The sequence below is a fragment of the Crocuta crocuta genome, unplaced genomic scaffold, assembly GCF_008692635.1.
Source record: "Crocuta crocuta isolate KB4526 unplaced genomic scaffold, BGI_CrCroc_1.0 scaffold518, whole genome shotgun sequence".
In the NCBI taxonomy this organism is placed as follows: domain Eukaryota; kingdom Metazoa; phylum Chordata; class Mammalia; order Carnivora; family Hyaenidae; genus Crocuta; species Crocuta crocuta.
The window spans coordinates 2,607,624-2,632,666 of NW_027530514.1; the positions used below are offsets into that span (position 1 = coordinate 2,607,624).

At 33.6% G+C, this 25,043-nt stretch overlaps 1 protein-coding gene across 1 annotated transcript in view; it reads right to left on the reverse strand.

Moving 5' to 3' along the window:
* The window catches only part of COL19A1 (collagen type XIX alpha 1 chain), a 313,880-nt gene that overhangs the window by 186,455 nt on the left and 102,382 nt on the right, over positions 1–25,043 (reverse strand). The window contains exon 12 of the mRNA XM_077767252.1: positions 1,544–1,597. Coding sequence (XP_077623378.1) covers positions 1,544–1,597 — 54 coding nt within the window. The remainder of the gene's footprint in view (positions 1–1,543; positions 1,598–25,043) is intronic.

Sequence of the window (25,043 nt, forward strand, 5' to 3'; positions counted from 1 at the left end):
TAAATAAGTAAAAAAAATTTAAAAAAAATAAATGTACGGGCCAACAGCTGTAACGTCCAATGTCTTGATGTACTGTAAGGAACCAGAGAGGATGGAGAGATGACTCCAGCTATAAGCCCTAGGTACCAATTGCCCTTCTCTCATATGGAAAAATCACTTCAAAGGGGAGAAGAATAAGGGTAATATGGGGCGCCTGGGTGGCTTAGTCGGTTAAGCGTCCGACTTTCGCTTAGGTCATGATCTCGCGGTTCGTGGGTTCGAGCCCCACGTCAGGCTCTGTGCTGACTGCCAGCTCAGAGCCTCGAGCCTGTTTCAGAGTCTGTGACTCCTTCTCTCTCTGACCCTCCTCTGCTCACGCTCTCTCTCTCTCTCTCTCTCTCCTAGAAATAAAACATTTTAAAAAATTAAAAATACAAAAGAATGAGGGTAATATGATATATGTGAATGGGGTTTCTCAAGATGTAAATAAGAGAGTAAAGCTGTGGGAGTCAGAACCTCAACCCAGCGTTGACTATAGGGTTAATTCCTGAGGTATTCATCTTTTGGAGAAACCTTCTTCCCACACTCAGGCATCCCTCTTATTCGTCCACAAGTCCCAGGGACTTTTAATGACCAGCTTCCCTTCCCACTGTAGCAATCTACTACACATAAGATGGTTTCATAATACTTCTAGGACATTAGGGGGCCAAATATAGCTCATTTTTCTTTGTCCACAAAGCAAGTAGTGTAGCCTTCCAGAACTTTTCTAAAATATTTTTATGCAAGTGAAAAAGGAAACTGTAGGAAAAACTAATTCTCACTGTAGTCATTTCCCCCAGTAAAGTTAGAATATCTATAGTAAATGCTGATTTTGATGACCAGAAGATTATTCTATATTTTAGAGAAAACCCATATTTGGGAAAACCTTCAGATTTCATCGTAAGAATCAAAGTAAAGCTCAGGGGATGTGGGTGGGATGGGGGTGGATTGTCATGTTAAGGAAAGGAAGAGGGGGTGCAAGGACTTCTAGGTGTTACAGGCAATAGTAGTCTGAGGCTGGTGCAGTGGAGGGGGAGGAACATGTATACACAAGTCTCCCTCCCTTTCTCCCCTTCTTTTCATTATTTCAATCCTACCCATGCAGATGCTTGGATAGAGCTTTGGTGTAAGATGAAGAGTGACTGTGGGTAATGACATGGGCCATATGAAAATGTATATAGGAAGAGAAAAGATAGAGAAAGGAAGACTAGAAAAAATGCAACCTAGAAACAGCAAAAGAGAAAGCACTGTTAAGGATGACACAGTATGAAACAAAGAGGCAAGGAGACACCCATAACAACACTAAAAACACAGAGCTTTTACTGAGCCATGTAAAAAACTGTCTTGATTCTTGATTTTGCCTTGATTGTGGTTAGTACAGGTCACTGTGATCAAATAAGGTGGTTCACCAGAAAACAAGTCATTTACTTTATTATCATTGTTACCAAATCCTTCTATAAAATCCTTGCCATTTCACTGGCAAAATGTAAACAAGAGTATTAGAAGAAAAAAAAGTTTGGCTTACATTTTGTCCATTAATGCCAGCCTGACCTGGATCTCCTTTTTCTCCTGGTTCACCCTAGAAAGAAATCATTTATACAATGAAAAATGTTATATCCTGAGATCCTTTACTAAGAAAAAGCAAGAGAGTTGCATTGTCTGGGTATTTATAACAATGTGATTACTTTGCTAATCCCTTGAAAGAAACATTTATTAAAAAACAATTCTGAGTCCTACAACCAAAGAGAAGTTTAAAGGTTCAAAGAAAGGCTGCATAAAAATGAATAAAGGGTAGAAATAGAACAAGGATTATTTATTTTCATCTATAAGCAACAAAGAACTTTCTGGAGCGCAACTTGGCAATATATATCAAGAATTATAAATCTGTTCATTTAATTTGGCCCAGTAATTTTGCTTCTAGGAATATATCCTAGGGAAAAATTCAGAAATGAAAAGTTTTAAGCACTAAACTGTAGAGTGCAATGCTATTTATAGTAGTAAAAAAAAAAAAAAGAAAGAAAAACATCCTAAATGTGTAATAATAGGAAACTGTTAAATTATGGTATATAGATACAATGGGATACAATGCAGCCATTAAAATCATATTTGTGAATTTTACTTTATACTATTAGAAAATTCTTATGATATAAAAATTAAGACACAATTAAGGGATTGACAAATTCAGTGAATACATGTTAACAAATACCTATTCTTGTTACTTTAAAATTACAAATGTTCAAAATGGCCACTAATACCATTGTTTTTGATGCATAACCATAGTGACACATATTTTTGTTTTATTATCATCTGAAGAATAGATACACTTAACTGGCAAATGCTGCACATTTGTAGCATATCTTTTCTAAAAAATTAAATGCCTAAATATCTACCTTTCTATCTGCTTACTTGCTTACCAACCTGTGTATCCACCTACCATGGAATTTAGAAACAATATCGGAAAAAGACAAATCAGAACACTATAAGTAGTTAATCTATGGATTTTGTGATTATGGGTGATTTTTTTTCCTTCACCATACTCTTGGTTTTCAAATATTTTAAAACAATAAACATGTATTATCTGTATAATCAGTAAAAATGTCTAAAAATAAAAGAATACGTTATGCATATAAAGAACTCATTCAAGTCACCAGGTCTATCACACTGTGTGTGTATGTGTGCGTGTGTGTGTAGTAGTAGTAGTAGTAGTAGTAGTAGTAGTAGTAATATCTGCTTTGTGCCACTAGGATGATTTTTATTCTCTATTTATTCTTTTGTTCTTCTTCCTTCATTGTTTTCTTACAATGAAGACTATTATTTTTATCTGAAAAAAAACTAAAAGAAAGCACCTGACTTTACAAGATAATACATTATACACTCTACAAACAGAAATACACATGTATAGTCCCAATTATCTAAGACTATCTGTTACTACTATATTTAAAACACAGGACATGAAGTAAAAGTACATTGATTACTGGATTATAAGAAATATATATAATATATAGGATAAACAAAAGTATACACAAACACACTGGGTGAAATAAATTCAAGTTAGAATAAAGCTGAAAATTCTAAATTGAAAATGGAAGGGAAAGGAAATGCTCAGAACTGTGCTGTTCAATGTGGTAGCCATTAGCCCAGGTGGTGATTTATATTTAAATTAATTAAGATTAAATGAAATTTAAAACTCTGTTCTTCAGTTGCCCTGGCCACTTTCAAGTGCTCAGTGGTATCTACATGATTGGACTATGGACATTAGAATATTTCTTTTTTTTTCTTAAATAGTTTATTGTCAGGTTGGTTTACATATAACACCCAGTGCTCATCCCAACAAGTGCCCTCCTCCATGCCCATCATCCCCCTTCCCCCTTCATTACAGAAAATTCCACTGAACAGTGCTGTTCTAGAAGATGTCATATATGACAGAAAGCAAAATAGGAATTAAGAAACTCAGAAATACACAGAAGAGAGTATCTATCTAGTAAGGGTATAAGAGACAACACGGTGTCTATATGGCAACATAAAATGTGTTCAGCACATGTTAATAAAATGAATTGAAATTTCTGACACAGGGAGATAAGTATAATTCCAAAGATATCACCATTAACTTTCAGAATGTAACTCAGAATGAATATAGTCTTTATTCAAAATTAATGGTTTTCACAGGAGGAAAAAATAAACAACTCTACATATGAAAGAGATATGTGCCTATAAGGAAATCTGCAAGCTTGATGCAAGTAATAATAGTTAAATAATAATCAGAAAGAGAACTGAGTTGATAATCTGATGGGATTTATGCTGCACGGCAAGAGGATAAGAACTGTGGCAGAAGGGTAAAGAAGATACATGCTGCTGCAATTTGATCACTGGCAAAAGTCTACAATGGATTTTAAAATGTATAATTACATCAAAAGCAAGAACAAGGGCACCTGCATGGCTTTGTCAGTTGAGCAACCAACTCTTGATTTTGGCTCTGGTCATGATCCCAGGGTCGTAGGATCAAGGCTCCACACTGAGGACTAAGCTTAAGATTCTCTCTCTCTCTGCCCCTCCCCCACCCCAACCCCCATCTCATGAACTCTCTCTCTCTCTCTTAAATAATAATTTTAAAAAAGCAAGTACAGGTCACTGTGATCAAATAAGGTGGTTCACAAGAAACAAGTCATTTACTTTATTATCATTGTTACCAAATCCTTCTATAATGTTTACTACACATCAAGCATTGCTTTAAGTATCTTATAATTTTGTGGCAATACAGCATGAGGTTGCGACTATTACTGTCACTTTACAGATGAGGAAACTGAAGAAAGAGAGGTTAAGTAACTTGCTCAAGGTCACACAACTAATAAGAGGTAGAACCTGCCTCAGCTTAGCCAGCATGGCTCCAGGGTCTGTGCTCTAAAACTGTCCAGCTCATTTGTTTTTGAAACTGTCCAGGGATGATTAAAAATGCAGTGTATATCTGGATTTCTACAAAGCAGGAGGCAAAATCTCTTCAAGAGCTCCTCAGAATAGGAAACAGAAATACAGCCCAGGTAATACTACTATTGGAGTATGTAACTGGGAGAAAAATGTTACCCAATGGATCTCTCCTTCTCCTTCATCTGTATTAAGGTCTCTTCATCTTGGCATTGTCGACAATTCTTTGCTGCAAAGGCTATCCTGTGCATTGTAGGATGTTTAACCTCATCCCCAGTCTCTACTTACTAAAGGCCAGTAGTCAGTCTCTCCCCCAGGCCTGTCTATCCTCAATCTTGACAAATAAAAATGTCTCTAAATATTGCCAAACTTATACCACAGAAGGTGAAATTGCCTCTAGTTGAGAACCACTGATACATTATACATTATGAATATGTATGCAACAGATTCCAGACATGAAATGTTACAAGAGACTGAAACAACATGCTATAATAAACAATACAAACTTCATTGAGAATAAATGTCCAAGCATGCATTTAATTAATGATTTAATTAATTTAAATAAATAATTAATAAATAATTTTAAATTAATAAAGTGAACATAGCTCAGAGCTTACGGTGAGTAAGGTGCTTCTAAGTATAGAACCAAAAGAATAAAGTCATAATAGAAAAATATATTTGACAAAATAATAATTATAAACTTGTAAGAAAAAAATATAAACTAAATTAAAAGGCAAATGACAAGATGAGAAAAAGTATCATATGGTGGATTAATAGTTAACTTTATTAATATGCAAAGAGTTTTTATCATTATAAGAAAAAGAATAATATCCAACTGGTAATTGAGCATAGAACAAATCAGGCAATTCATCATGAGGAATCCAAAAGAAATGTTAGTCGACAATTCATATTTTAACCAGGATTAATCCTATCAGGTTATATGTTGGCACTAGATGAGTTCTAAAGCTTCTCCATTATAGATCAGAAGAAGAATATTGTTAAAATGTCTATACTACCAAAACACTCTACATATGTAATGAAATCTCTATCAAAATTCCACTAGTGTTTTTCACAGAGCTAGAACAAACAATTCTAAAATTTGTATGGAACCACAAAAGAGCCCAAATAGCCAAAAAAAAAAAAATCTTTAAAAAGAGAAGCAAAGGTGAAGGCATCACAATTCTGGACTTCAAGTTATATTACAAAGCTGTGTGATCAATGCATGGCACTGGTACAAAACCAGACACATAGATCAGTGTAATAGAATAAAGAACCCAGAAATGGATCCACAACTGTATGGTCAACTAATCTTCAACAAAGCAGAAAAGAATATCGAATGGAAAAAAGACAGTCTCTTCAACGAATGGTCTTGGGAAAACTGGACAGTTCTATGCAAAAGAATGAAACTGGACAACTTTCTTACACCACACACAAAAATAAATTTAAAATGGATGGAAGACCTAAATGTGAGACAGGAAATCATCAAAATTCTAGGGAGGAACATAGGTAGCAACCTCTTTGACATCAGCTATAGCAACTTCTTACTAGATACATCTCCAGAGGCAAGGGAAACACAAGCAAAAATGAACTGTTGAGACTTTTATCAAGATAAAAAGCTTATGCACAGCAAAGGAAATAATCAACAAAACTAAAGGGCAACTTTCAGAATGGGAACAGATACTTGCAAATGAAATATCTGATAAAGGGTTAGTAATCAAAATCAATAAAGAACTGATCAAACTCAGCACCCAAAAAACAAATAATTCAATGAAGAAATGGGCAGAAGACATGAATAGACATTTTTTCCAAAAAAGATATACAGATCGCCAACAGATACAGGAATAGATGCTCAACATCACTCATCATCAGGGAAATACAAATCAAAACTACAATGAAATATCATCTCACACCTGTCAGAATGGCTAAAATTAACAGCACAGGAAACAACAAGTGTTGGTGAGGATGTGGAGAAACTGGAACTCTTTTACACTGTTGGTGGGAATGCAAACTGGTGATGACACTCTAGAAAACAGTATGAAGTTTCCTCAAAAAGTTAAAAATAGAACTACCCTATGATCAGCAAATGCACTAGTAGATATTTACCCAAAGGATATAAAAATACTGAACTGAAGGGACACATGCACCCTGATATTTATAGGAGCATTATTAACAATAGCAAAATTATAGAAAGAGGCTAAATGTCCTTTGACTGATGAATGGATAAAGAAATATGGTATAGATATACCATGGAACATAACTCAGCCATAAAAAAGAAGAAACCTTGCCATTTGCAACAACAGGCATAGAGCTAGAGTGTATTATGCTAAGCAAAACAACTCAGAGAAAGACAAATACCATACGACTTCATTCATATGTGGTTTTAAGAAACAAAACTGATGAACATGGTGGAGGGAGAGAGAGAGAAAAACCATAAAACAGACTCTTAACTATAAAGAACTGAGGTTTGCTAAAGGAGAGGTGGGTGACGAGATAGGTTAAATCGGTGATGGTTATTAAGGAGGACATTTGTGATGAGCACTGGATGCTGCAAGTAAGTGATGAATCACAAAATGCTACTACTGAAACTAATATTATATGTGAACTATAAATAAAACTTAAAAAAGAAATAAAAGCTTCTTCATTGTAAATTCTACCATCCTTCAGAAAAAAAGTAGTGGGAGTTGTACATGCAAACAGGAAAAAGAAAGATATTCAAGGGTTGCATACTTAATAAATCCCAAACAAAAGAAATCTGACAATAGTAACCAGCTGTTCTCTTTTTCTCCATTGAGAAGAAATTGAGTAAAAACAAAACTGTAGCATTAAAGATTTAAATCAGAATTAAAGAAAACTCATTTGACATTGGAGGTTGTTAGAAAGTAAATGCATTCAGATTGTTTCTCAGTGTTTGGATAAATTCAAAAGCAAAAAAGATTGAAAAACAAAGCCAACAGAACATCTCTAAAGTTTCTTTGAAAATACAATAAATCATTCTAGTCTGATGCAAACTTAAATGAATTCTCAACCAAATTAGAAATTAGATCACATTTAAGATTTTTTAAATACCCATTCTTTGGTGAAACTTCAAAAACTATACCAAAAGTTAATGTTCTTCCAAAGAAAATTGTAGAGCTCTTGTATTCAAAATACTAAATTAGGTAAGTAGTGAAACCCTTTTACAGAGTTTAAATTAATTAATCCATCATTGTCCACAATGCAGGTAGGTAATAACATTACTAATATTTCAATAGTCTCAATAATATATAATAATTAGCTTCTATTCAACTTATATATGTCAGACTCTGTGCCAAGTACTGTACATAGTAAGGGCTCACTTGAATTCTAGCAATAGCCTCAGGAGGTGGGTATTGTCATCCTCATATATTTATCATCATAAATCACCAAATCAGAGGACATATGTGACTTCCACGGGGTCAAAGGACTCTTCCTATTATCTTAGGTTATTTGCTCCATTACTTTGATCTCATAGGGATTTGATAAACTCTAATATATCAACTTTTTCTTTTGTGAATTCTCCTTTTAGTGTCATTTCTGAGTTTATAAATAAATTTAGTTATTTATCAATAGATAAATGTAAATGGATAAATGTAAATGTATGGATAATGTGGGAGATATGGATTAAAATTATTTACATGAATATCTAATTGTTCCAGGAGTTTGTTGAAAAGAACTATGGATTATCTGATGAATTGTTTTGTATGTCTGTTGAAAATAAACTGTAGTATATATGTGGAATTATTTCTGGATTCTATTCTTTTCCATTGGTCTATGTGTCTATACTTACATGAACACTAACTTGTTCTTGATTATGATAAATGTTGAAAACAGATAACATTAGTCCCTCAGGTTTTGTTTGGTTGTGTTCAGAGTTACTTTGGCTACACCAGGTGATTTGTATTTCCATATGACGTTAAGATAACATTTTAACATAATTTTTGGAATAGTGGATATCCATGTAAAAAGGAACTTTGGTCCATAAATCACCCCCATGTGAAATTAACTTGGATGGATATTAGACTCAAATGTAAAATGCAAAACTAAAAAACTGTAGAGCATAGAAGAAATTCTTTGTGACATTGATTAGACAGATTTTCTACTTTGTTAACTAATTTCTGTATGTCTCATCTTTTTCATTCCTTTGTTCTTTCTTTACTGCCTTCATTTTGTTCACAAAATATTTTAGCATACTATTTAGTTTTCTCTTAGTATTTAAGCCTTTTAAGAGGATTTTTAAAAAGTAATTGCTCTAGCACTTACAATTTGCATCTTTAACTTATCACAATCTATTCTAGTGAACAATGGTTTCATTTCAATAAACTATGGCAACTTTGCCCCAATTCAGCTCCATTTTCTTTCCCTTTCTGTGTATTATTGCTGTCATATACATTGTATATGATATATGTTGTATTCGTATGTTATAAACCTAATGACACAGTGTTGAAGTTTTGCTTTAAAAATAGGCTTTTAGGGAGCCTGGGTGGCTCAGTTGGTTAAGCATCCAACTTTAGCTCAGGTCATGATCTTGCAGTCAGGAGTTTAAGCCCTGCATTGGGCTCTATGTTGACAGTGCAGAGTCTGGAGCCTGCTACAGATTCTGTGTCTCCTTCTCTTTCTGCCCTTACCCTACTCACACTCTGCATCTCTCTCTCAAAAATAAATAAATATTAAAAAATATTTTAAAAAATTAAAAAATAAAAACAGGCTCTTAAAGAAATTAATAGAGAATATAATCTATATATTATACAAACACATGTAAATATATATCAGGGTCATTTACATTGACACACATATTTATACTTTCCAGTGTTTTTCATTCCTTCCTCTGGGTTTTCAGTGTGAAAGACTTCTTTTAGTAACTCATGTGGATTATGTCTACTAAAAAAATAAGTCATTTTATTTTTTTATTTGGAAATGTCTTTATTATTGCCTTCATACATGAAAGATAGTTTCACTGGATATAGAGTTCTTAATTGACAATTTCTTTTTCAGTATGTCATTCTATTGCCTTCTGGTCTTCATGGTTTCTAAAGAGACATTAGCCATTGTTCTCATTGTGGTTCCATATACATAATGAATTGTTTTTTCTCCTGGTGCTTTCATAACTTACTGTTTGTTTTTGTTTTTCAAGCAGTTTGACTAAAATGTGTCTATAATTGGTTCTCTTTATGACTATCCTATCTGGGATCTACTGAGCTCCTTGGATTGATATACTAATGATTTTCATCAAACTTGGGAAGTTTTTGGCTCTTATTTCTGTCTTGTTTATCTCTCTTCTGTCCTCCTGTGACCCTCATACATTGTATATAAACTGGCTTCCTTAGGATCACTCATGTGCCTGAATGAATAACTTAGTCATCATCCTGGGCTTTGGGTAGAAGTTGTGTTCTATACCTCAAATGCATAGGGCTTCTACCCTTTCCTGATCAATCTGTGGGAAGGACAGAGAATGCATTTATTGTTGCAGCCTTTCTCATTTTCTTCTGCTGGGATTATTTAGAATTCGCCTATATATGCACATAGCTTACCAACTATCCTTCTACCCTATATGTGTATTTTATGTTATATATATATGTCATATATATAATACTGACTACATATATAATATATATGTCAATGTAAACTTTTAACAAATTAAATTTAGTGTGGAAACTATCCAATTTGTGTTATTCTCTGGTTTATTGGTATGAAAGTAAATCTACTTGATATAGATCAGAAAGAATTGAAACACATTTCTTTTGTAAATTATAAAAATTTAAAGATTTCACATACATTTACAATATAGTTAGTTTTTCAGTGATTTAAACCATTAAAATGTCTTGTTTTCTACTCACTGTTAAGAACCAGTAAGTTAAGAAATATCATTTTAAGCAAAGCCCCTTTGCCTAAATGTTGTAAATTTGAAGATCACATATATACATATATATATATACACACACACACACATATATATTACTAATCCATATATGTATATTAACTTATGAAAGGAAGTTATAAAACAGAACTTTTCTAAATAAAAAATCCTTTTCTAACTTAAAGGATAGTTGTGATTAAGATTTACCATTTTCATATATCTTACAATAGATATTAACTTAATGCTTTGTTATTATTGATGATGATAATGACACAGAAATGCCTGATTATGTTTCTGGGAGCTAAATATAGACTGAGAAACATGATAGATTTTCAAAAACTGCCAAGCCAGAGCTTAAGGTTCTAATTGTGATCTAGGGAACAGAGTCTGGTGCTTGGAAACAGGAGGCTTAAGTCTAATCATACATTTGTCTTTACAACTGTGTGGATCTACATAGGTCTTTGCCATTATTTGCCTTTTGAGTTTTTAACTGATGAGAGTAAATAACTTCTGGGGCACCTGAGTGGCTCAGTTGGTTAAATGTCCGACTTCGGCTCAGGTCATGATCTCACGGTTCGTGGGTTCGAGTCCCGCATCCGGCTCTGTGCTGACAGCTAGCTCAGAGCCTGGAGCCTGTTTCAGATTCTGTATCTCCCTCTCTCTCTGACCCTCCCCTGCTCACATTGTCTCTCTCTCTCTTTTTCTCAGAAATAAATTAAACATAAAAAAATAGAGTAAATAACTTCTAACCTACCCTAATTAGTATTGTTGCACCACTGAGATAAAAGAATTTATATGTAAGGTGCATTCATCCAGGTTCTTTTAAAATCAAACTTCATAAGGCCAGTAGGATGAACAGATGAAGGCTGACAACTTTGTGTTGAGACCAGTGCTCCTGCTTTAAAAGTCTCAAAGAGACTGTCTTGATAAACGTATTTATGTCTCAAGTTGTTCACAATTCTTTTATCTAAATGGATTAAAGTCGAGATTACTCACCTAATTGTATTTGTGACATAAATCTTATTAAGTTATCTCTCCAAGGGGGAGAAAAAACTTAATCTAGCAAAGTAACTCCTACAAAATCAGCTTATATCAATTTCCTTTAGTAACTAAAAATACAGATAGATTAATAATGATAGACTATGAGTTTGATTTGGTTTGTATTCCATATATGAAGAGCAAATTCTCTCTCAAGAAACACTGTTATACTGATGTATCACAAACCATTTCTAAGATCTTCTTATTGTCCATTACTTAGAATAGTCGTAGGCACAAAATGTTAGTATACTTAAAGAATTTAGAAGATCCTTAGAGCTCAAAATAGCCAAGAAGTGATCTTATCTTTGATTTTATTACTAGTCAATAGCATAATTCTTATTAAACTAACAGATAGTTTTGCATAAATTCAAGTCATCCATTATTAAGTTTCCCTAGTCTTGCCTCCTCAGTTAACTTGGCTAATTGCTGCCAGGAAAGTCACCCATTTGACATTTATATAGTCTAGAATTCAAGACTCTCTTGTAGAAAGTGAGACCTTTGGAAACTATACTATTAAGCAGTGGTCTTTCATGTTTGCTAACGTAGTGTCAGAACTTCAGGTTTCACAGAAATTGATTTTCTGATAGAGGGACAAAGGAAACATTCAGTATACTATTATGAGTTCTATCGATACTAACAAATAACAGTACACTAATGCATCCACTGCAATGGTCCTGATGTACTATGCTGGCAAGATGGTATGCCACAGCCCACCCTTCCCACTTCACTTAAAATTGTGGTCACTACATTATGAATGACAAACAATAAGACATAGGTTCTTTTCAGATTATCTGAGAAGAGAAAGAGGTAGAGGGAGAACATTTGATTTGATTTTTCCCTCACTTTTATTTTATTTTATAATGTTTTAAATGTTTATTTATTTTGAGGTGGGGGGAGAGAGAGAGAAAGAGAGAGAGAGAGACCAAGTGCGAGCAGGGAAGGGGCAGAGAAAGAGGGAGTCACAGAATTGGAAGCAGTCTCCAGGTCTGAGCTGTCAGTACAGAGCCCAATGCAGGGCTCAAACTCACAAATCATGAGATCATGACCTGCGCTGAAGTCAGACACTTAACCAACTGAGCCACCCAGGTGCCCCTATAAATTTTTATTTTAATTCCAGATAGTTAATATACAGTGTTATATTAGTTTCAGGTGTACAGTGTAGTGATTTAATAATTCCATGCATCACCTGGTACTCATCAAAAGTACCTTCCCTAATCCCCATCACCTATTCAGCCCATCACCCCTCTCCCCCAACCATCAGTTTGTTCTCTACAATTAAAAGTCTGTTTCTTCCTTTCTCTCTCACTCTCTTTTCCATTTGTTTGTTTCTTAAACTCCACATATGTGTGAAATCATTATAGTATTCAATGGACCTAGAGGGTATAAGGTTAAGGGAAGGAAGCCAGTCAGAGAAAGAGAACATTTGATTTTAAAAAGGAAAGAGGCAACATAGCAGGAATAAATCCTGGGTAATATGATATATCAAGAGGATGCCTCCTCGAGGAAGCCAGGCCGAAGGTGATATCTGAGGAGGTGGAAAAAGCATGGGCAGGGCATGAGAACGGGCAGGATGTAAGATATGCTAATATAGGCCCATTCCTCCAAATCATTTCACTGGTCTGCCGATTCTCAGATGTACACAGGCAGAAACAAACAGTGGTTCTCCCACAAATGTCTTGTGAATGAAATATCATCAGGAGGAATTCTGAGTAAAATAATGGCATTTTAATGACAGTTTCTCTTGCTGATTTGGAACTGGTGCCCCATCTAGAATGAATTATCAAAACTGCCAAATCATCTGTGTCCTAGTGTAAAATTTTCCAAATTATATCAATGTTTGCAATAATATTTCAGGCCCTTTTCAAAATGCGCCATTTCATTTCATTTTGCTGATGAGGCAAGGAGATGAAACTTTAGTCTCATCTGGGAGAGACAATTCAGTCTGTTGCAGCTGCTGCCTAGAATCCAGGAAGAATTACAGATCTAGGAGGAAACTCCACAATCATCGCAGGCAAATCTCAACTCTAGGTCCAGTGACTCACTGGTCCCATGGCAGTCTCCAACTTGTTCTTTTTCTGACTAGGATTCATGGACGAGAGAGGTTTCTTCTTTGTTTGTTTTGGTATGAAATCTTCTATAAACTTTACTAGTTCTTAATTAGAGTTAACAAGATATAAAGAGCAAAAAATTTACTACTGACACAGCTAATAAGTGGCAAAGATAGGGTTTGATCCAGGCAGTCACGTTCTAAAGCTCAGGTTCTTAAACTTTCGTGTGTATTTAATCTGGACTTAATTATTAGCAAGATAATTATTGGGATGTCTTAGGCAAGATCTAGGTCAAAAGAAACGGGAGAGGCAATTTCAGAATAAGACAAAGGTAAAAGTAAAAAGGCACAATTTTAAGGACCAGCAAGTTAGTTGGTTTGGGTAAAACACAGGATTCTGAACAAGAGAAGTGCTATGAAATGACACCGGAAAGTCACACAAGATTAGGTTGTGAAATACCATGAAGGGCAAGTTAGGGATGTCAAGACATCCTCCTGTAGCCACTAGTAAGCCCCGGATTCTTTCTGAGCAGAAACAGACACTGTGACTTTGGAGATTAATGGAGCTGGACATGTAGTGCAGGTTATTGGGACAGGAGAGATCAGAGGCAGGGACTCCGGTACATGGGGACAAAGGATAGAAGTCTGGACCTTAGGTTAATAGCGTGGCAACACAAAAGAAGGGCAGCTATGAGAAATGGCATGGGACAGATGCAAGAGATAAGAGAGAAACAAGAGAACAAAAATTACAAATTTGGGGTTTGGGCAAAGCTTGGGAGGACAGTGATGTCTTCACAAGTAGAAAAGAGCAAATGCAGGAAAAGAAGCAGACATGAGAGGAAAGCAGGGTTTTGCTTTGGACATACTGAATCAAAGGAAAAAAGAAGACATCTGGGATGATAGGTCCAGGAGGTCGCTGGGTAAAGTAGCCAAACTCCAGAAAAGAAGTCAGGTGCAGGATACAGAGTTGAGAATTGTCCCCCTGAGAGAGGAGAGTCAAACTACGACAAATCAAGACTGCCAAGGGAAACAGGGGAAGTAATTTGGTTTGAATCTCCAACAGTATTAGGACTCTCTTAAGACATGATGTTGTTTTCTATTTTTTAAAATTCCTCCAGAGCATCTAGCACAGAACTCAGGAAATACTCTTGTCTGATTTATGAAGAGATACAAGAAATGCTAGAAGTCTTTTCATAAGCAGTGTTTGGGTGTCCCAAAACATTGCCAGTACAACATTTATCTACCAGTAGTGAGGATGGTTTGTTTTTAATTTTTTTAATAGTTTATTTATTTTTTGAGAGAGAGAACAGGAGAGGGGCAGAAAGACGGGGGTGGGGGTCGGGGATCGAGAGAGAGAACACCAAGCAGGCTCTTCACTATCAGTGAAGAACCCGATGTGGGGCTCGAATTCACAACCGTGAGATCATCACCTGAACTGAAATCAAGAGTTGGATGCTTAACCGACTGAACCACTCAGGTGCCCCTGTTTTCTTACTCTCTTATCCAGGAAGCAACTAATAGGGAAAAGCCAAATCTCTAAAACAAACTTGGAGTGGAGGACAGAAGACCATTCTCAGATAAATCAGACACAGAATCCCACTTTAGACTATGCTGTCCTTATCTTCTGGCCTATAGTACTCAGATAGTGATAGAGTCATGATTCACTATTGAATGGTTAGTTAGGTCTAGCCAGTATGAGAAACAGAGGAGGTAACAGGTAAGTTTTTACCTGCCTCTAATGTAATAAATCACCGATAAGTAAGGCTACAGCTAATTGGGAATGAAACTACAGGAATGGGGAAAGAAAAGTGCAAGAATGCTGCACTTCTGCACATTTAAATAATTTCTTTATTTAAAAAAATGTTTATTCATTTTTTTTTTCAGAGAGAGAGAGAGAGCGCACAAGTGGAGTAAGGGCAGAGATGGAGACACAGTATCCAAAGCAGGCTCCAGGCTCTGAGATGCCAAGACAAAGCCTGACATGGGGCTCAAACTTGTGAACCTCAAGATCATGTGAGTCAAAGTGAATGTCCAACCCACTGAACCACCCAGGCACCCCATATTTAAATCATTTTTAAGTTTAAAAACTTCTCCAAAAACTAAAATAAAGATCTGTTTCTTTATTCTTAATTTACTCTTCAAGGCTAATAGCAAACCATTTCCGAGTGTCTTTCCCAGAACCTGTATGAATCAGATTATTTAGTTTAAGCTTTAAGGATCCAAACAATTATCTTTTTTTACTGATTCGGTTTATTTCTCCCATGTCAGAACCTGATGTTCGTACTTCATTTTAAACTTTTCACATTTTCCATTTACTGCAACCTTGGGCTAAGGAAGCCCACTACTTGCCTAGATTTTATAGGGCACTTTTATGGTATTAACAACTCTATTCCAGTAGGGGTTCTCTACAGAGGAAGGAGGACTATTAGTCAGAAGGGCTCCTGAGCAAGCACAGCTGGGGATCCTTATCAACAATCAAAAACCAACCGCACAAGGCAGTTAAGCACAGCTGGGAGGCATTTTGTTAGCTCCAAGTCTTAGAAGCCAGTGAATACAGGACCTGTGGTGCGAATGGCAAAGCTTATGTCTCTAACTTTTAGAAAACCTTACAAGCACATAAAAGCACTTCTAGATGACTGTGTGGTTTTTTTTAAAAAGCTTTTAAATGTTTTTATTTATTTATTTTTGAGAGAGAGAGAAGGAGTGAGAGAATGAAAGGGGGTGAGGCAGAGAGAGAAGGAGAGAGAATCCCAAGCAGGCTTTGCACTATCACTCTAACAAGGTAGAGTCCCACCTGGCACTCAGTCCCATGAACTGAGATCACGACCTAAGCCAAAATCAAGAGCAGGATGCTTAACCAGTTGAGCCACCCAGGCTCCCCCAGATGACTGTGGTACAACCACTTTTCTGTTCTTGAAACTAGTAACTGGGCAATCCTTTCAAGGACTTTAAGTCATCAGCATGGCATTTGTTTTAAATTTATCTCGGCCATCAAAGTTAATGCTTCTCAGTAGCAAATGAGTTTCCCTTCAGCATAAGCCTTGAGTCTGGGCTACAGAGAAGTGTAATTTTCCCTGGCTCATGAGATTATTATTTGCATTTCGAAAATGAGGGTAAGTGGTGAAAACTAATTTAGAAATATGTTTATTACTTAATAATATAATTCCATTTTTTTATACTTCCATTTTAGATGAAGACTATAGAATAAAAGAACATGATAGAGGGTTTTTGTTTTGTTGTGTTATGTGTTGACATAGCCAGGGGTGTGCTGGAGATAACAATTGGTTATAATTGTTGAACATCCATAGGCCTTGAATGGACACCTCTGGGCTGGTGACTTTCGATTCTGAACTGTCAAAATGTTTTTTTCTCAATGCCCAAAGTCCTAGCTGTGGAGAGAATGTCTAATGGACAACTGCATGCAAATCTCTATATTAATTTTCTGGCTGCTCTTACTGAGAGTTCAGTGACTTGGTGTTGGTGGCTTCTTACAGAAGTCCAAAGTGGGTAGTGCACACAAGGACTGGTTTCCAAAGAAATATTCCCAGAAGAATGTTTAAGGAGTTCTAGCATACACTCTGCAGTCAGACTGAATAGCCAGACTTCAGTCCAGATGGGACTCTAGGTGTTATTACCTTAAGTGGATAGATTTATAGATTGAGATAACCACTGCTCTCAAGTTTTACTTATTGTGCAAGAATCTCTGAGGAGTTGATTAAAATACAAACTCCAAAGGCACATGTCTAGACTTCTGATCCAGTAAGTCTATGATGGGACTCAGGAGCAGGCATATTAAACACCCATGAGATTCTGATGTAGGCAGCCTGAGACAACACTATGAAAAACACTGGATATGTTTTATACTGGATGTTTTTATTAAAGTATATGCCTTGATAAGTAACAATAACTGCATCTTAAACTGAAACACATATACCCTCACACACCCTTTCTGACATATAAAAGGAGGGTTTTTTTTATACATAGTAATCTGTGTCAATAAAAACTTCTACCGGCAGCTATTACTTTTAATTGACACTTTTTTTATATGTGATATTTGGAATGAAAAACAATGTAATTAATTGTAAAATTTGCTTTCTGCCTGACTATGTTGCTGGAAAAAAATCTAGTTTTCCATTTTTATTTTTCTTAACTAAACAAGACAAACATATCCGAGCTCTAGGCTACTAGAGCAAATTCCCTATAAGTAGAATATCACATGAAGAGAATATATGTTTTAAAAAGACCCTGAACTGTGTTTTCCAAAGACCCAAATGGGCCCACTGGAGTTGTTATAATCTATTAAATTCAATTTATGAAGGTAGAAAGTCCTTAAATATGCATTTTATGATAATATGATTTTTAAGATGTCCCTTGATGTATATTATACACACTGTTAGACCATAATGGCTATTAACTCAAGAAAATTAATAATATACATTTTTAAATGGCCTAAACTTTCAAAGACTCCCAGAAGAGACTTTTTTAGGTGAAGTTTTTGAAATAAGGGAAATTTTTACAATTTTGCAGAAAAAGAAATAAATGTTTAAGGAACTTTCAGAGATGTTCAGTAATGATGAAGGGAAGGGAAGATTCCATGTCTCTACTTTCCAATCCCCATCATTTTCAAGGGTCCTAATTTTTCCAAATAAGCTATCTCTCTAATAGATCTAAATGCAAAATCTGAATCTTCTCTTATCTTCTGTCTCCTTTTTTAACAGTGCTGAATTCACACTGGACCATGGAAACATGAATGTCAAAAAGGCTGTTTCTATTCAGAGGAAGGAGTAAAGAAATTATTATAATACCTCCATGCTGACATCAGTCAATCTCCATTGATTTACTGAGAATCTCTTCCACTGATAGAACCTGGCTACAAGTGGACTCACTAAGCTAAAGATGCCAAAACCATCCCACAGACAAGAATGAGGCTAAACAACCTTCAACTGTGTACTATCACAATTCTAAAAGTGAGGAATTCAAGTATTATATTGCCCAAGAAATAATTATCTATCTAAAAGACATCTTTTGAGGTATGTTTTCTGTTTTGACCCCAAATCCTTAGGTATGGAGACTTTTTATACATACTCAAATTGAATTCAAACAAATACTTCCTTCAAATGCTAACAGTTCCTTTTTAAATTTTTTTAAGTTTATTTATTTATGTTGAGAGAGAAATAGAGAGAGAGAGCATGCACAGGCGAGGGAGGGGCAGAGAGAAGGAGAGACAGAATCCCAAGCAAGCTCTGGACCATAAACACAGAGCCCAATTCAGGGCTCGAACTCACAAACTGTGAGATCATGACCTGAGCTGAGACCAAATGTCAGACACTTAACCGACTGCACCACTCAGACGCCCCTAAATGCTACCAGTTCTTATATGAAACTAGTATTACACATTTGATTATTATATTCACATTAATTTCTTTTTTAAAGTGAAGAGAATTATCAGTCTCCTATGGAAAAGGTTTTAGGCTGATGTCAGATAACTCCACAGCAACATTCAATATTCAATTATAGTATACCAATGGCTAAAATGTGCCTGAGAAAACAGTAATGTCCCAAGAACTATAAACCCAACCAAACTGTCATTAAAGTATCAAGTAAAATAAAATTTGGGGGATCTCCACATACTCTGCATGTATGTTTTTCATGAACTTTTTGAGAAGAAACATCAGCCAACCAACAGAATACAGAAACTGTAGGTAAAGAGATGAAATGAACACAAATTCCATTTAGCCCTATGACTAAAATAAAAAAAAATTAGAGATTATGTTTAAACAACAAAACAAATATAAATACTGAAAAAATTTGAAATTGTATATCAAAAAAATTAGAAGGGAGAGAAAAAAAGGAGTGGCAATCTGGGTATAAGAACTCCTTTTCTGTCTGTTAAGTAACAGAGATAAGGATATCAGGAATACCAAGGTAAAAACTAAAAAATATTTATATTTATATATAATTTATTATTTTTATATTTATGTTAAAATATATTTATATATTAAAGTCAGTGGCAGGGATGAAAATGGAAATGTATTAACTTTGTCATTCCAGAAAAGAAAGTCAATAGATACTGAGTGGAAAAATAAAGAATATAGTTTGTTTTATAAATACAAGCACAGGATTAAAGTTTTCTAAATTTTGAGATAAAACACAAAACAAAGCAATTAAAAAAGACAAAGTAATTTAACCCATAATTTAACTTCTTTCACAAAGAAACCTCCAGCCCCTGTTGGCTTTTCTGTGAATTCTTAGGAACACTTCAGAAGAATTAATACAAATATTATACATATACCTTCACAGAACAAAAAAAAAGGTCATAGTTTTCAACTGATTTTATGAGGCCAAAATTTGACAAGGAAATTACAAGAAAGGAATACCTCAAGGTTTTCATAAGCATGGATAGAAAAATCCTAAATAAAAGAAATTAGCTAATTGAATCCGGTGATGTACAGAAAGAAATCATATCTCATGAAGAAATTAGTTTTATTCTAAGAATCTAAGCCTAATTTAACATTTAAAAATCAATCAATTTAATTATCACATTAATAGAAAACAATGAAAGTCCTATCATCTCACCACTTCTAGAAAAAGCATTTTTAAAATTAAATATCTAAATGGGTATTTAAGGAAAACTCAGAAAACTCTACATTCTTAATATTATTATTTTGATAAAGTTTTTCTACAAAATCTTAAAGCTAGTTAATGATAAAATATTGAATTCTTTCTCCTTGAATTTGTAAAAAAGATAAAGATGTCTATTATAACCATTTTTATTCAATATTGTACCTAGCCAGTGCATTATGACAAGAAAAAGAAAACCTTGGAAGAAGAATTAAAAAGGAAGAATTAGAACTATTTATTCACATATAATATGGTAATCTACAAACTATTAAAATTAATTAATTAAGCAAGGTTGCTGGATACAAGGTCAATCAAAAAATTCAATGTATTTCATTGAATTGCTCATATTCTATGAGCAAACAATTGTAAGTTAAAGTCTAAAATTATCTAAAATATTAGTAAAAACATCAGATATCTATTAATAAATCTAATAAAAACTATGTAATAATTCTACACTGAAAATTATATTTCTAAGAGATAATAAAACAGACCTAAATATATATACTATGGATTGGATAACTATAATACCACAAGTAAATTCCCTCCCAACTATCTATAGATTGAAAGAAAACTCATTCAAAATCTTAGCAGGTTACATGTGTATCAGTGTGGAAACTGACATGATTTAAAAATTAATATGGAGATACCAAGGTCTAGGGTATCCAAGAGTCTTAATGTGCAATACTGAAGGACTTTTCCTACAATGCTCTCAGAATAATACCTACTATAAAATAAAATAAGAGAAGTAGAGAGGGAATCCCAAGTAGGCTCTTTGCTGTCAGCACAGAGCCTGACTTAGGGCTCCATCCCACGAACTGTGAGATCACGACCTGAGCTGAAACCAAAAGTCAGATGCTTAACCAACTGAGCCACCCAAGTGCCCCCTCCCCCCAGTTCAATTTTATTTATGTATAATTAAAGAAGTCATCTAGATGATTTTCCTATCTCTAATCCATCTCTCTTGAGCTTGTTTTTTAAAAGTAAAGTTACCTAAAACATAATTTTATGTAATATCCTAAAAGTGATCACATAAAATATATACTTTGTACAGATGTTAAAATGTTTGCTTATGAAATATTTGATATACATTCAAGAATATATGAATATATATCTGTGAATTTATGTAATATAATATATATGAATATATATACATGTTTTATGAATATAAAATTTATAAATAAAAATAAATATAGCATTTATAAATATTAAATATATTATAGATATAAATTTTTAATATAAAGAACATATAAATGTAAATTGAGGTATAACAATAAAACATACTATTCTTCCCTTACTTTTTTGTTTATACACCTTCTCCAGATGCCAGGCCTTTGTTATCAACTTGAAGGTATCCTTCTAAATTTTTTCTCCAAACACATATAATCATAACTGGAGATAGACACACACATACACACAGTATGGATTCTTACTTTTTGCTTTAAAAACAGGTTATATTATATACACTTTATGCATTTTTATTTTCTACTTCAACATCACCTTCTATAAATCCATTTAGATTATCCAGTATGGTCCTAATTTATTTTGTTCAATCATTCCTTAATACTCTATGATAGATGTACCATAATTTATTCAAGTGTCATCCTGTTAATGACTGTTCATTCTCTCTCCAGTTTTCTGCCACTATAAATAAGTCTGCAATAAACACCATTATATGCATGTGATATACTTTATACAGATCATAATATCAAGAAGGGGGCTGCTAGGTAAAGGGATTATGCATTTAAAAATTTTTTAATGATGATGACAGCTTTGTAGTAGAGGCTAAAGTCTGGGATTATGATACCTCCCNAAAAAAAATAATAATAAAATAAAATTCATTTCTCAAAAACATTTTTTTAAATAAATTTAAAAAATAATAAAAATAAAAAATTTTTAAATAGATGTTGTCAAATTGCTTTCCAAAACGGGCTGTTGTTCTAAACATTCCACCAGCCACCAGCAATGTATGGGAATGCCTTTGTCCTTGAATCACATCCAGCAACAGGTGCCAGGGTGATGGATGTAAAGTCATAGCTCATAATTGCTTTACATTTCATATCACTGACTATGAGTGCATCTAAGACTTTTATATGCCTGTTAGTATTTTGGGCTTGCTCTTTAGTGAAACTACACAGCCATACATTTTGTTCACTTTAAAAAATTGAATTGTTCATCTTTTCTGATCAATTGTCAAAAGCTCTCTGCAAAGTATCAATTAGTTAATTACATTATAACATTACCAGAACCATCATTCTGATCTTGATTATGATCCTTTTCAATTGAAACGTTTAACTTTCATACAGCTGTCTTTTGCTTTAGAAACCCCAACAGTTTACAATTTTGGTTCGATATATCCTTGTCCCTAGACTGTGCAAATACAAAATATCTGCTGCTTTGTTTTTATTTTTACACAAATCCTTCGTCTTTCAGGAATTTATTTTTGTATAGGATGTTAAATATATTTCATATGAATAGAGTTAGTTTTGCCAGCAAATTTATGGAATAATCCACCCTTTCCCACTGAAGTGAAATATAAAATTTATTAAACTAAATTCTTGTAAATTCAGGGACCTATTTCTAGATCCTCAATTTTGCCCCACCTATCTTTAAACTACATGCCAAAATATTTATGGTTATTATGGTGACTTTATAGAATGTTATGATTTCTGGTAAAGTATATCCACCCTTACTATTGTTCTTTCTAAAAAACATTTTTTTAATACTTCAAGCTATTTATTTATCTATATAAACCTTAATCAATTTTATCCAACTTGAAAGCAAAGTTTAAAACATATCATCAGCATTCTCATTTGTAATGCATTAAATTTACATACTAATTTTGAATTACTGAACTTATAAAATTATAACTTTTAAGAAAATGGTATTTATTTTCATTTAGATCTTGCTTTCTATGTTTTTTCTTTGTATATATCATATTCCTTTCTTATCCAAATTGTCCCAAAATTCTTATTGCTTTTACACTTATATGAATATATTCCCTATTTAAATTTCTGGATGTTTAAGACAAAAATAAAGGAAACTATTGTATTATTAATATATATCTGATATCTAACCAATTACCTGAGTTCTTTTATCAGCTAAACATCTTTTCCTATCAAAGTCTCTAACATTTTCTGTCTATACAATCCATACTTTAGTGAAAAGGGATAGATTTATCTCCTGTCTTCCAATGCATGTAACTTATTTTTCTTGTGATGCAAAGGTAATGGCAATTTTACCTCCGTAGATCCTAATATTCCTTAGTTTCTAATCTAGTTTTTCCCTTTTGAAAACATAATATTCACTGCTGGATTTTAGTAAAAATGTTTCATTAATTCCTATTTACTTGAAGATTTTTTATTAAGAATGATTATTGCAAAATCATATAGGAAGACAAACCATAAGAGACTCTTAAATACAGAAAACAAACTGAGGGTTGATGGAAAGGAGGTGGGTGGGAGATGGGCTATGGGCTAAATGGGTGATGGGCATTAAGGAGGGCACTTGTTGGGATGAGCCCTGTGTGTTATATGTAAGTGATGAATCACTAGGTTCTACTCCTGAAACACTATTTGTTAACTAACTTGAATTTTTATAAATAAATTTTTTAATAAAATAATAAATAATAAAAAACAAAAAAAAGAATAATTATTGCATATTATCAAAAGTTTCATCTATTGAAATAATCATAAGCTTTTACATTTCAATTGGTTGTATTCTGTTGATATAATTCCTTAAGTTGAATCAACCCTNTTGAATTCTATTAGCTAATATTTTATATGTTAATGTATATAGCTATATGCATAAATATACATGAATATAGTTATATATATAAACAATATTTATAATTTATTTTTTATTTGGTATTAAATTATTGCTGAACTCATGAAAACTGCCCATTTTTAAACACTGGTTAGATGAAATCCTGCTGAAAAACCCAGTTAGTCTTGATCTTTATTCAGTGGTTGATCTTGAATCACCTCCTCACAGTAATTTCTTCTACAATAATTAATGTAGTCATATTTTGCAGTTATACTTGGTCAATTTTTTACACTCTTTTGGAGGAAATTATCCATATTTCTGTGTTATTAAATTTGCTTCTTCTTTAGAATTATACATAGTAATCTTCCAGACTAATACTAATCTTACACTGTCTGTGGTCAAATTTGTTTCTAAATTTCTTTCTTATTTCTATTTTGTCTTATTTCTATTTTCCATTGTATGCTTTCCTAACTGAATTTTATTTATTTATTTTACGGTGATTTTATTAAACCAGCTTTTGAGTTTATCTTTTGTTTAAAAATTTTCTGTTTCATCAATTTTAGTGATTATATTATTTTTTTCTATTTTATTTTGTTGTACTTATTGCTCCTTTTATTATTATGTAAGATGAAACATTTTTTTTTACTTTTATATTTCCTCTTTTATAATAAATACATTTTTTACTATATGTTTTCATCTTCATTATAGCTTTCTTATGGTTCACATGTTTTTTATGTTTCATATGTTTTAGTATAGTTTTTATATTGATTGATTTCTAAGAATTTCTGTTTTCATTTACTCTTTTGTTCAAATGTTATATTTAGGAGTGTTTTTCTATACCCGTGATTTCTTTATTATTGCCTACATTCAGGAATATGTCTTGCAAAATGTCTGCTTTTTGAACTTGATTTTTTTCTGCCAAGGAATCACCATATTTTCTAAATATTCCATGAACAAACAAAATAATTATCTATTGGATAAATGATTCTCTCTCTCTCTCTGTTCTTCTCCTCTCTCTCTGTCCTTCTGTCTATGTCTTTCTGTTTTTCTCTTTTTATATATATACACACATACACATATATAAAACTAGTAATCAACCTGAATGAATGGAGATATAGAAAATGCTGTAGGTGCCAGCTCAAATTATGCCTAAAATTTCTTATTCCTCTTCTCAAGAACCAAAAGAGGGAATGATGGGTAGCAAGGTCTACTTCTCACCCATGCTGATCAGAGGTAACATGTAGATTCTTGTGACAATTTGAGGAG